A 13,604-nucleotide genomic window follows, 5' to 3' on the forward strand; every position below is an offset into this window, starting at 1 on the left:
GTTTTGCTGGGAATTGTACATTTAAAAAATTATATCCATTTCAAATCAACTCTGGTAAGCAGGGCTTTAAAATGAGAAGTGGAGTCTAATTCTTGATTCCGGATTCCTTTCTTCCTTTCCTTTGGAAATAGTGTTAAACTGGGTCTGTATCAGGTATGCTGTTCACACGCTTGACTCCACGGCTTCTCTCCCTCCCACGCAGTGTTCGTCTGGACTCTGCTCTAAAGAGGAGGCAGAGGGAAAACCTGATTCACTGGCAACCAATAAGAACTTTAAGTACAAAACTCCCTTCAAGGAGGTACAGGCAGCATGAGCAAAACTTTGGAAACAGAGGAAGCAAAGGTAGAAACATAGGGTTGAAATAGCTAGGAGACTTAGGACTTAATGTTTAAAAACTATCATATTTCCTCTCTTATATGAAAACTTAGCTTTCCTTTAAAGGAAACACTTAACTGAATATTTATCAGAATTTCTCACCCTTTAAAAATTTGGCATATTTTGGTTATATATTTTCCCAATTGTCTTCCATTTTGTAAATATCCAGGTAATTGGATAAATAGTTTGTAGTTACTTTGCTATTAAATGTTTCAATTTTTCTATTAGAAACTAACTTTAAAAACATTCTGGTCCGCCAACAGATTTTAGTAGGTAAACAATATCCCAGAAACAGATACCTAAGTCAATACATTACTTCTGATCCTTATAATTTAAAAATTGGTTCTTGTTAAAGGTATATATGCCCGAGACCTCCATCAGGCTAGACATAATTTAATAGACTCAGTGCTTCCTAACAATGTGATTAGTTTGAAACCTGACCCTTAGACTATTGATTTTCATTTTTAATTTGAAGCTTTAAGAGAATAACTACTTCAAACCTCTGTTTTTCTATATGAGAACCGGAAAAACCCGAGAAACTTAAAGCCTTCAATATTTCCGCACATTCCTTCTCTCTGCTCTGGAGCCTGCCCTCTGGCCACGTGGACGGGTTTCGCGTGGGTCTGGTTCCCGACAGCGGCTTTGTTACTATCGAAGATCTTGGAGGTGGAGGGTATCAGGTACAGTTTTCATTATCATACTTGCTGAGCCAACTTGTATTTATACTTGGTCCTAATAAGAAAGTTCTTTATGAAACTCACGCACCACGAAAACTTACTCCTTTGAGAGTTTTTAAAAGCCTACGATGAAGACGAAAGCACTGCTGCCGAATTGATGACTGTAAGTTTCGGCGTCGGTGGACTGTTACCTTAGAAACGTCTGTGCCTTTTTTTTTTTTAAGTCTACCCTGAACCTACAGCCAGCCATCCAAGAGTTCATGAATAGTTTAACACAGAAAGGGCAGAGCTATTGAGTAATCCAGGCTCATTAATTGTGTACTTGCCAGGAGGATCTGTCTTTAAATCATTAATGCAGGCAACATTTCTCTCTAGAGCCATCAATGTGATTCCACTGCCTGAAAAATGTAATAACGATGGATATTCTTATCATTTTTTTTTTAGTTTTTATTGGAACTTCAGAGACACAGGTATTTCATACACACTTTTAAAAAACCAGGGCTAAGCAATGGGCTATAGGTTTTCTAAGACTCTTAAATAGTTGTTTCTTGTGACAATGAACTAGCATAGATAGAAATGTTGATTTAGCGTTTGATAATGTAGTATGTTTTGTAAGTTTTTATTTGGTGAATAGTTACATGGTAGAATATATTTATATTTTATAATATTCTGACACTTGTGATATTTTAAACTATAGAGTTATACAGTAAAATTACTTTATTTTTCTAATTGTGATAGATTCATTATTTTAGCTGTCTTGTTTTTCAGGAAAAGTTTTGTTGCAATTGCTTGTTTTTGGTTTTCTAGGTTGATGTTTCTAATGCTTTTCCTGGTACTAGATATGATGTAACCATCTCTTCCATTTCTGCTACAACATACAGCTCACCTGCTAGTAGAACAGTGACAACAAATGTAACGAGTGAGTACTTGCTTTCAATTACCTTTCTTTTTTCTCTGAAGTATTTGGAGCCAGTATAGATCTACTGGATGAAGATCCTTATATTAGCGATAAGTGCATTACACACATGAAAACAGTGTGGTAATTAAAGCAAAATGGAAACTTAAGAAAGTGACCTGTTTAGAAGCTGCATTTTACTGGTTCTTTAGCTTCATTTTCTTTCAAAGACTAAAGATAATTTATACTTGCTTGTGAAACAGGTCAGAGACTCTTAATGGTAATATTTAAATGATACAGAGCCTGAAAATAAACTCATTATACTTGCTAGGAAAGAATTATTCAGTTTAGAAGACTATATCTTGTTTTCTCAGTTTTTGTGTGTAAGTCTGGCACAAGTTAAGTTTCTTTAGAAAATAATCTGGCATCACAAGTACATTTGGAATGTAGTATTTAGTAGCACTTCATTTTTTACATTATTGTAAAAGAATGCTTTTGGTATTCCCCAAAGCACTTAATCTTCTTCTTCTTATTTTTTTTTGTTAGCAAAGTTCTAGGGAGGATAAACTCACATTCAAGAGACCATTGGTCTTTGGGAGCCTCAAAGTCTACATTTGTAAATACTTTTCTTACTTATGATTGTGAAAACACAATAATTGTTTCACCTTTTAACAACATGGTTTTTTAAAAATAAATAGAACCAGGGCCTCCAGTCTTCCTAGCAGGAGAAAGAGTGGGCTCTGCTGGGATTCTTCTGTCTTGGAACACACCACCTAACCCAAATGGACGGATTCTGTCCTACGTTGTGAAGTACAAGGAAGTTTGTCCATGGATGCAAGCAGTATATACACAAGTGAGAGCAAAGCCGGACAGTCTGGAAGTTCTTCTGACTAATCTTAATCCTGGAACAACATATGAAATCAAGGTAATTATGTTGTTAGTAGTTACTTAGTATTAAAATATTTCACCTATTTTAAAACTGAAGCAGCTTTTCCCACCTGGTCAAGCCTTTATAGCTGGACAGAACAAGTGCCTTAAGAATGATCAGCTAAGTCGTGGCCTTATTAATTGAACATTTATGTGCATTTATGTAATTTATCTATTTTAAAAAGCATTAGCTTAGTGACTTTTTCAAGGAAAAAAATCACATTTACATTAAATAATTTAGGCTATATAAGTGAAAATATTCTACTTTTTTATTAAAATCAAAGAGTCAACTTTGTTATTTTTCTCTTAATCCTATTGTATTTGCATGTCTGTTATTGAAATTTTGGATACTGGAATGAAAGTTCCTAAATGAGCTAGTGTCTCAAAGAACAATAATTCAAATCAGTTCCATTCACCAGTATTGCTGGATAATGTACTGTATGTTTGTGCTTATAAAAAATTTTAGTCCTTTACAATATTTAATATACAAAACTTAACATCTTATTTAAAAATTACATAAATAAGGACCTATAAAGAACCATCCTAAATTAGGTTGTGTGAAAATGTTTACAATTAAGGGGTATCTGTGAAATCTCCAGGGGGTGGTAAAGAGTGCATATAGCTTCTTGCTCTTCTCTGTTTTCAGCATAACATGAAAATGTTCTTTGAGCTCTGTAAATAACTGAATGTTGAGAAAAATCTATAAGAACTATATAAATATGTAATCATACATAGCTGGGGTGACCTTCTAGATGTTCAAAAGTGACGAAAAGAGAGGGTTTCCCTGGAGGGCTTCTCCTATTAGAAGCATGCCTATTTGAGGAATCAAAAAACATAACGAGACCTGCAGAGCATGTACCAATAGCAGGGGTCTCCCAAATGAGGAAGTAAAAAGCAAACTTCTGCCGATGCAGAGATCAAAATCCGGTTGTTGATGGCGATTTCATTGTAGAGACATGGGTTAAAGAGTAGGAAACCTTTTAGTAACTGGCATCTGAAAATGACAAACTACAGATGTTTTCTGTTAACAAGAACATATTAAGATTAATTTATATGTTAAAGTATCCTGTTATAGGTAATAAATAAAGATTAAATTTTGATGTGATATAAGATGCTATTGCCGACAGAAAGGTGATTTGGCCAACCTAGTTCCACTTAGATCTGTTTTTATGGAGTTTGAATTTTTATTCCTTTGAATTCTCTTATTTCAGGCCTATTGGGAAGCCCTTATTCTTCTTTTCATCCCACCCTTTATAAATCATTGTTGTGTCCTGTACACTGTTCCAATACATGTTAACCATTAAAGAACCCCAAAGGGTATTTGGCATGGTACATTCAGTATCTTCACATACAGGCATCAAATCTACACGACAAAGGGAAAATCCCATTAAGTACATTTCCTGTGTTATTTCGTTTAGTCTAGTCCTAGGAACAATCCTATGACATAGATACATTATCATTCCCACTTCAAGGAAAAGAGGAGTGTGACTTAGAACAATTAAGTTAATTGACTAAATCTACTCATCTGGGAGTTGGTAGAGCTGCAGTTTAAACCAACACTGCCTGACTTCACTATTGGCATTTGGAAGAACTTAAGAGTGTTGGTCTCTTTATGATACTTTCTCTGCCTACTCTAGTTTATTTGATGAGCTATCCAAGTAAAAAAGGACATTTCCATCTTTTAATTCTAGAATCCTTAGTCTAAATGATTCATTAGACCTACTTATTTAAAAATTGTTTTCCTGAGTATTTATTTGCCTGATTAAATTGTAAACTCTAAAGCCAGATACCATAGCCATCGTCTCGCATTAGTTACAGAAATGACTATTGTGTCTTGCACAGAGCGACTATAGTGGAAAGAGGTTGAGCTTTAAAAATAAGCACAATTCAACTGAATTCTGGGTCTTATTCCTGTATAACTTCAGGCAAGTTATTTGACCTCTCTCAACCAGTTTTCTCATCTATAAATTTTATTTTTAGTCCTCACCTGAGGACATGTTTATTGATTTGAGAGAGAGAGGAAGTGGGGAGAGGGAGAGAGAGAGAGAGAGAGAGAGAGAGAGAGAGAGAGAGAGAGAGAGAGAGAGAAACACCAATGCAGCCTTCCGTATGCATCCTGATCAGGTATTGAAGCTGCAACATTTCGGTGTACGGGATGACACTCCAACCACCTGGCCAGGGCTCATCTATAAATTGTTGACAACAAAACCTCTTGTTTTGATTATGCGACTTAATCAAAATGATATCTGTAAAGTTGCTTGAAGATTCACTAGTGCATAGAAGTTGCCCATAAATAGTAATTGTTACAATTACTGTTAATAGACTATAAAACTTATTAATTTTTCCATTAGGAATATGAGAAATCTGTTGAATCCAAATATGCTGCAAATATATCCTTAGGGGGAATGAAAATATGGCCTAGCTCCATATGTGCCTTACACTTTGGGAATATTGTAGGAATTAGAGGGAAATATATTTTTTATCAGTTTCTAAATAAAAAGACAAGTCAAAGTTTTATTATTTCAGACTCTGATTAATTATAAGGTAAAAAGCTTGAACATAAATTCATTTGATCTACTCTAGGTTGCTGCTGAAAACAGTGCTGGCATTGGAGTGTTTAGTGACCCATTCCTCTTCCAAACTGCAGAAAGTGGTAATTATCCTAAATCATTTATTCTAAATTAACTTAGTTATGAGTTTTTGTAATTTCAAATAAATAAGGGTGTTAATAAAAATATGATGCTAAAATGCATAAAATTTTCAACAGCATGACCATTTAATTACTTCAGAATCTTCTTAGGTAGTTAATTTATTCATTAAAATATATGTTGTTATTTCTGATTTTAAAAGCATTGTTATCTTAGGAAACTCAAAAAAACACAAAAATAAAAAATATGCAATGAAAATTATCCATTGCCCTGTTATACAAAAAATCCTATTATCACTTTGGTGCATTTCTGGCTGGTCTTCCCGCTCCTTCCTGTGAATATATTTCTATATAACTGTATATGATGAAAGTAGGCATGTGCCACTTGTGCAAATTTATATCCTGCATTTTTCTGTTAACATCAAATCATAGGCACTTTCACAACATTAAATTTTTGGAAATATGGATTTTGACAGTTATCATATTATACACAACATGTAGTCATTACCAAACCATTTTAAAGACACCTCCAGTCTTCCAGGGGCAGAGAGGAAAAATCTTGAAGTCATCATTTTTTATTATATTTTATTGACTATGCTATCACAGCTATCCTGATTTCCCTGTTTTGCTCCCCTCCACCCAGCACCCCTCACTCCCTCAGGCAATCCCTACACTTGTTGATGTCCACAGGTCATGTGTGTAAGTTCTTTGGCTACTCCTTTTCCTATTTAGTACTTTACATCCCCATGGCTGTTCTGTAACTACCTATTTGTACTTCTTAACTCCCTCACCTCTCACCCATTCTCCTGTATCCCCCCTCCCATCTCTTTATTTTTAACCTTTGGCATTTTAATTATGATGTTTCTTGGCATGGGTCTCTTTGTGTCCATCTTCTTTGGGACTCTTTGTGCTTCCTGGACTTGCGTGCTTATTTCCTTTACCACATTAGGGAAGTTTTCTTTCATTATTTTTTCAAATAGATTTTCAATTTCTTGCTCTTTCTATTCTCCTTCTGGCACCCCTATGAAGCAAATGTTGAATTAAAGTGTCCCACTGGCTGCTTATACTATCCTCATTTTTTGGATTCTCTTTCTTTCTTGTTGTTCTGATTGGTTGTTTTTTGCTTCCTTATGTTCCAAATCATTGATCTGATTCTTGGCTTCATCCACTCTACTGTTGTTTTCCTGTAAATTGTTCTTTATTTCAATTAGTGTATCCTTTGTTTCTAACTGGATCTTTTTTATGCTGTTGAGGTCCTCATGAAGTTCCTTGAGCATCCTTATAACCACTGTTTTGAAGTCTGCATCTGATAGACTGCTTATCTCCATTTTGTTTAGCTCTTTTTCTAGAGTTTTGATCTGCCCTTTCTTTTGGGCCATGTTTCTTTGCTTCCTCATTTGGCAGCCTCCCTGTGTTTGTTTCTATGTATTACTTAGAGCTGCTTTGACTCTGAGTCTTTGTAGTGTGTTCTAATGTAGTAGGCGTCCTGTAGGTTCCAGTGGCACAGCCTTCCTTATCACTCAAGCTGGATACTCAAGGTGCCCCCTCCATGTGGACTGAGTACACCTGCTGCTTGTAGTTGAGCCTTGGTTACTATTGGCAGATCAATGGGAGGTATTTACCCAGGCCAGCCAGCTACAAGCACTGTCTGTGACCACTTAACCACCAACCTCCACCATCCATGGAGGATCAGCTGTGCAAGGGCAGGGTGGTGGTGCTCTGATATGGTCTGTAGGGGTCCACTGGGTGCGTTGGCTCTGGGATTTCCCAGGTGGTACAGGCCAAGATCAGCTCCCACCTGTTTTGCCTGGGGCCATCCTGCCTTAGTTATAAAGCAATCTGAGATAGGTGCTACTTGTGCTGAGCTTGGAGATTTCTAGGCAAATCCAAGCTGTGAATCTAGGCTGCTAGTTCTGAACCTGGGGCTCACTGAGGCCAGTTGCTGCTTGTTTGTTCATATGGAAAAGCAGCTTGCGTGGGCCAGTAAGTTGGGTAGGGCGAAGTCTCTGGGGATCTCCAAGGCAGGTCAAACAGTATTAGCCGGGTAGATGGATTCTTAAATATGGCACCCATCTGCCGGCTCTGGTGGTGGTGTGGTGCCCAGAAAGGAGACAATGGCCTCTGTTACCCTTGATGCCAGACACCTCAGCCTCCCCCTGCATGCCACTGGTGTCCCTCAAGCTGCCTCCCTGGCACCTGATTCCAGAAGGAATGAGTCTGAGTAGGTGAGTCCATGTGTGGGTTCTTTAAGAGGAAATGCTTGGGGCTCCAGAAGTTTCTTCCACCCACTCAATCCCAGCTGGTTTTTGCATCCAGAATTTGTGGGGACTTAACTTCCTGGCATTGGAACCCTGAGCTGAGGGGCCTGGTATGGGGCTGGGACTCCTCACTCCTGTGGTATCCCTCCCAAATTTTTATCCACCACATGTGGTGTGAGACCAGTCTGTTCTGTGTCTGTGCCCTTCCTACCAGTCTGGATGGATGTGGTTTCAATTCCATAGTTGTCAGACTTCCATTCAACTAGATTTCTGTCAGTTCTGAGTGATGATTGTTCTATATGTTAGTTCTAATTTTATTGTGGTTGTACAAGGAGGTGAGCCATCTTCCCATGCTGCCATCTTGACTGGTAGTCTCTTAAAGTCAACATTGGCTCTCACAGTATACTGAGCAAATCCTGCCAGCACTATGTCAAAATGTATTTAAATTTATTAAATTTAAATGCATTAAATGTATTTAAACGTATTAAAATGTATTAATCTCACCCCTGCTGCTAATTAATCAATCTATTATGGTTTTTTGCCTGAACAATTGAAAGTCTTTTTACTGGTTTTCTTGTTTCCAATTTATATGCCTACAGTTACTCTCTTTACAAGAGCTATGTCATCCTTTGAAACATAAACCAGGCTATGTTACTTCTCTCTTCCCAACATGGCTTCTGTATCATTCAGAATCAGACCCAAAGTCCTTCCCATGTCCTACAGTGCTCTGTATGCTCTTTCCTCTCTCAGACTTCATCTCTTACCATCCTTCCTTCCTCCATCTGCTCCAGCCACACTGATCTTCTTTTTGAACTTTATATGCTACATACTTATGCTAACTTACACACTTTTTAGAGATATTAATTCCCTTGGAAAATTATGATCGAGAAAAACTAGGGAACCTGTAGGTTTAGTGAAAATAATCTTGGTATAGGTGTCTCTTCTCATTTGCTGTGTGTTCTTGGGCAAACTACATAATGATATAATTCTTGCTACATCTTTCATTTTTTTGGTAAATGTAAAGAGGTAAAAAATGTAATGTAAATCTAAATTTAATTACATCAATGATCCAATTTGTTCACCAAATACCCCTTTTATTCTTTATGCTACATAGAACCCAAATTTAAGGAAAATTTATGTGCATTTATTATTGTTTAATCAGAAGTAATTTCTTTCCCCACAAATAAAACTACTGTTAGGAAGAGTGTACAAGGTAACCAGTTATACTACACTGAGCGAATATTCCATCCGGTAGCACAATAGCTCAACTTTTAAACTTCCATGCAGCATTATTTCCAGTAAATATAGAATTTATTTTGGCTTTACAATATTAGAAATATCTCTTGCATCTTCATTCCCAAGTTAGTGGATCCTTAGAAATGCAGGAAAGTACTTTTAAAAGTTTCTGTATTCAATATGTACAGTTGTTTTCTGGCTCAATAAATGTATGTTTAGTATAGTATACACAAGTTATAGGTAACTCATGTGCTTGTATATTTATGTATGTCACTAGTCTAGATATATCCTCAATGTGTTGGAAGATGCTTATCTGAAAGATGAGATGACTTGTTAAACAGAACATTTTTGGTACTTCAGTATCAAATCTTTTCACTTAGATGAAGATGGATAAATTCACCTATAAAAATCAACATTGTGGGATTATGATGCATAAAAGTCCAGAAGTAGAAGTAGAAACTAGAATATTTAAAATAAGAACAAGATCTATCAACAAAAAGGCCAGAATCAGTCTTCAGGCACTATGAAGTCACAAAAGGAAAATGTACACACATTTTATTGAGACAAAACTAATTTAAAACAAGTTAATAAAAATATCCTTTTTCTCACTAAGTGTTGTTAAAGTGATGCAATTATGTAATTAATTTTAAAAATCTAATATTTGGGGTCTACTTTTATTAATATTCTGAAATCATAGTTTGGAATTTAATAAAAATTTGGTTACCTTATAAAGTCAAATTTGTCTGCATTCAAGGAGTCCCCTACAATTGTTGTTAAGGCCCATTTGGAAATGTGGCAGCTTGGCTAACACATGTGTTAATTTGTTAGGGAGATATTATACATGGCAAACTCATAAAATTTGTAATTTGTTATTAATATCTATATAAGGCACACTTCAAAAATTGTTACAGTTTACACAAACAAGAAATTTAAAGGGGTGATTCAGATTCATGAAGAAGAGTAAAATGGTAGTTATTAGGAGACTGGAGGGTGTGGGAATACGATTGATGTTTAAAGCACACACTTACGATGGGTAGTAAATAAGCCATAAAGATCTCGTGCACAGTATAATGAATGTAGATAACAATGTGGTACTATGATATAATTATGAAATGTGATAGAGGTGCTAACTACCACTGACTGGCAATCATAACACAATGTATAAATGTATCAAATTTACACAATGTACACCTTAAATTTACACAATGCTATATGCCAGATATATTCAATTTTTAAAAAGATTATACATTTTAATTCATATAAATCCATAGCATCATATATTTAACAACCCTTTTCCTTTTACATTATTATGTTTTATATACCTCAAAGAAATACAAATATTAATCTTTAGTATCAGAGAATAATTATATTGTCATTATTTTCCTTAAGCTTTAAATAATTCCATTCATCAGTTTCCCTTGGAGAAAAAATTCCATTATTTCATCTATTATTAATGATTAATCATTTCCGCAAATTGATTTATTTTGTTTTCAGTTAAAATGCAGCTGTCCTTAAGTTTCTTAGTTTCTACTGCTTACGTCACATTTACATTAAGCCCTCTCTCCCAAACCCAAACTTTCTTATCATTTATATTGCCTCCATTTGCAAACCATATTTTAGCATTGTTTTCTACAATGCACACCTGAACTTTATTGTTCTGTAGCTCTACTATTACTTATGTTTTACCCCAGGTATCTTGTTTTGTTTTTATTTGTTTCAACATTGACTTGTCATGTTTGTTCTATATTCTAAAGGTTCTTGATTATTTACTCCACTTTGTCAGTTTTGCATAATTTGCTTTGAAATTAATAGGCATAATTTTCTTTCACTCTATTCTTATGTTTGTCTCATCCTAATTAAGATAGAATACAGATTATTATTATTGCAGGCTATCAATAATTAATAACAAAGTATCATGAATTCTGGTGAAAGTTAATTTTGTGGCTGTATGAAACTCAAAATGTAATAACCACATCCAGCTGGGTGATTTACGTATTATGTTAGACACCAGATATTTAGATATATTCCAGAAATGCTTTTTAGTGCTAATGGTTGGATGTTTGTTTCAATTTTCCAACTCTTCATTAGCTAAGGAATTTATATAATACCAAAATACTTAAAAGAAGAGATTCATTTTTCAAAATTTTTTGTATATTCACAAACAACTATTAATTGAATTTTTCAGACATATTTGAAATAGTTTATCAATGGATGTATCGATCAAATTATCCTGAAGAGGCTTATTTGCCTCTTATATACAACGCTATAAGCCTACTTGTTAGTTCTTTATTTTAGTCAAAAGTTAATTAAATATACTTCAAAATATCTTACCCAAGTATATTTTTCCAATGTGTTATATATTTAATTTCATATAACATGGGAAATGTAATACCCCCAAATTATATAAACGGCATTCTAAGTTTTTTAATAGTATTTTTTCTTCCCTTTTAATCTCTCTCACTTCTCCAGCTCCAGGAAAAGTGGTGAATCTCACGGTCGAGGCCTTTAACTATTCAGCAGTAAACCTGATTTGGTATTTACCTCGGCAACCAAATGGCAAAATTACCAGTTTCAAGATTAGTGTCAAACATGCTAGAAGTGGGATAGTCGTGAAAGATGTCTCAATCAGGGTAGAGGACATTTTGACTGGGAAATTGCCAGAGTGTACTGTAAGTACCATGGAACACTTTCTGTGTCTCAAGAATTTTAACTGAACTCATATCTGGAAGTTTCCAGCATCTAGATACTATTTATTTTGCCAAAGTATAGCTATTTGATTACTTGTAGTACTGGGTTATAGTATCATGTTATACACAATTGGCCGTATTCAAGGTAGAATAAGAGAAGGGTTTGAGAATTCAGGAGCAAGACCCCAGAATCACTTAGGGAGCTCGGCAAAGACCTCATGACAGGAGTCGCTCTTGTGCCTGGCCTTGGATGGAGCCAGTCAGCAAGGGTTGTTTGCGGGGCACAGTCTGGGTGATGGATACCTTCTAAAGCTCTGAAGTAGGAAAATGCAGGACATCACTAGAAAAAAGATGCGGCAGGAGGGGAGGGGAGGGGAATCATCAAGGTTACATTTGTGGAAGTAGATTTTTTTGTTGCGTATATCTTTGGTGAAGAATTTGTTAGTGCTCCAGTCATTGATGGGAAATCCCCAGAAGTACCGTATAATACTCTCCCCGCAATAATTTTGTTGATCTTCATGATAATGTTGATGGAGAAACAGTCAAACAAAATTTTGTTTTCAAACTCAAAGTTTTACAAATTTCAAAATCTTTTTAACATTAGGATATATTTCTGACATGCACAGTCACACACACACATACACAACATGTGCTTTTTGTTTTGGGTGCTTATGAAAAAATATTGATAGTGACAGTAAGAAGGTGACCTATGCTTGAAATTGCACGTAGGGAAACCTGTCATATCTTCAGACCTTGCACTTGTAACATGAGTTTTAAAAATTCTAATAATTTTGCTGTAGTTTTGCCTTTATTCTAAGCCTCTTGAAATCCTATTCATAAGAAAGATTAAGGTATGAAGAATGCAATATATATGTATTATGCTCTAAAACTGTAGGCATAAATGGGTATAATTCTAGCAAATTTTTCCACAACTTAAATGGGTTAATATTTTAAAATCTTAACCAATCATACACATACCTCAAATTTAAGCATCATATTTGTAGTATAAAGGAAAAAGAAATACCCTTCTCATGTTTACAAAGAGATAACCCATTTTTTCCATTGATATCCATTTTTTCACTAGGAGAATAATGAATCTTTTTTATGGAGTACAACCAGCCCTTCTCCAACCCTTAGTAGAGGTACACCTCCATCACGTACCACGTATTCGTCCAGCCCGCTGGCCCGAAGCAAGATAAGCTCCGTGTGGAAGGAGCCCATCAGTTTCGTAGTGACACATTTGAGACCTTATACAACGTATCTTTTTGAAGTTTCTGCTGTTACAACGGAAGCGGGTTATATTGACAGTACAATTGTCAGAACACCAGAATCAGGTGTGCTTTCCTCTTGTGTGTGTGTGGTGGGGGGGGAGTTAAATTATTTACGGAATGGCCTTTCATTTTTTTGATACACATATTTTTGTTAAAATATTTCTTCCCTTTCAATATCTTTTCTCCCCAATAATAGGTAATAGGCACAACCCCTGAAGCATCTTTAATTTCATTTCTCTTTTATAACATAAGCATCTAAAAGGAGAAAGATTTGAAAGAAAGAATTGTTGAGCTAATAAGTATGATTCTAAGATCCGTTTTTATTATTCTGTGATATCAGCAATCTTTCATAATTATCTCTTCCCTTCTACCACTTCTATAATCATCTATATCCTTTTCTCCCTGATATTACTACTACCAAGTGTGAGAATAACACCGGCAGTAGCAAAAATATCATGTAATTAACATTTCAGTATCAGGTAAAAACAGTAGTTAAAAATATACCTATTAGTATCCTCTTTGCCCTGAAGGTTCCTCATGCACAAAACAGAGACTGTAATAGTTAAGTCCCTTATGGCTGTGGTGTTAGGATTAAATGAACATAATTAGATATTGTTGCTGCTAAATTCCA

The 13,604-nt window shown here is 35.4% G+C and overlaps 1 protein-coding gene across 1 annotated transcript in view; it reads left to right on the forward strand.

Annotated features, from left to right (window-relative positions):
• Positions 1 to 1,357: 1,357 nt before the first annotated feature.
• Positions 1,358 to 13,604, forward strand: part of PTPRQ (protein tyrosine phosphatase receptor type Q) — a 196,997-nt gene continuing 184,750 nt past the window's right edge. The window contains exons 1-6 of the mRNA XM_024579714.3: positions 1,358 to 1,522; positions 1,860 to 1,971; positions 2,646 to 2,872; positions 5,458 to 5,527; positions 11,485 to 11,684; positions 12,787 to 13,036. Of these exons, the coding sequence (XP_024435482.2) occupies positions 1,469 to 1,522; positions 1,860 to 1,971; positions 2,646 to 2,872; positions 5,458 to 5,527; positions 11,485 to 11,684; positions 12,787 to 13,036 (913 nt within the window). The 5' untranslated portion in view covers positions 1,358 to 1,468. The remainder of the gene's footprint in view (positions 1,523 to 1,859; positions 1,972 to 2,645; positions 2,873 to 5,457; positions 5,528 to 11,484; positions 11,685 to 12,786; positions 13,037 to 13,604) is intronic.

The sequence above is a fragment of the Desmodus rotundus genome, chromosome 3 (assembly GCF_022682495.2).
Source record: "Desmodus rotundus isolate HL8 chromosome 3, HLdesRot8A.1, whole genome shotgun sequence".
NCBI classification, from domain to species: domain Eukaryota; kingdom Metazoa; phylum Chordata; class Mammalia; order Chiroptera; family Phyllostomidae; genus Desmodus; species Desmodus rotundus.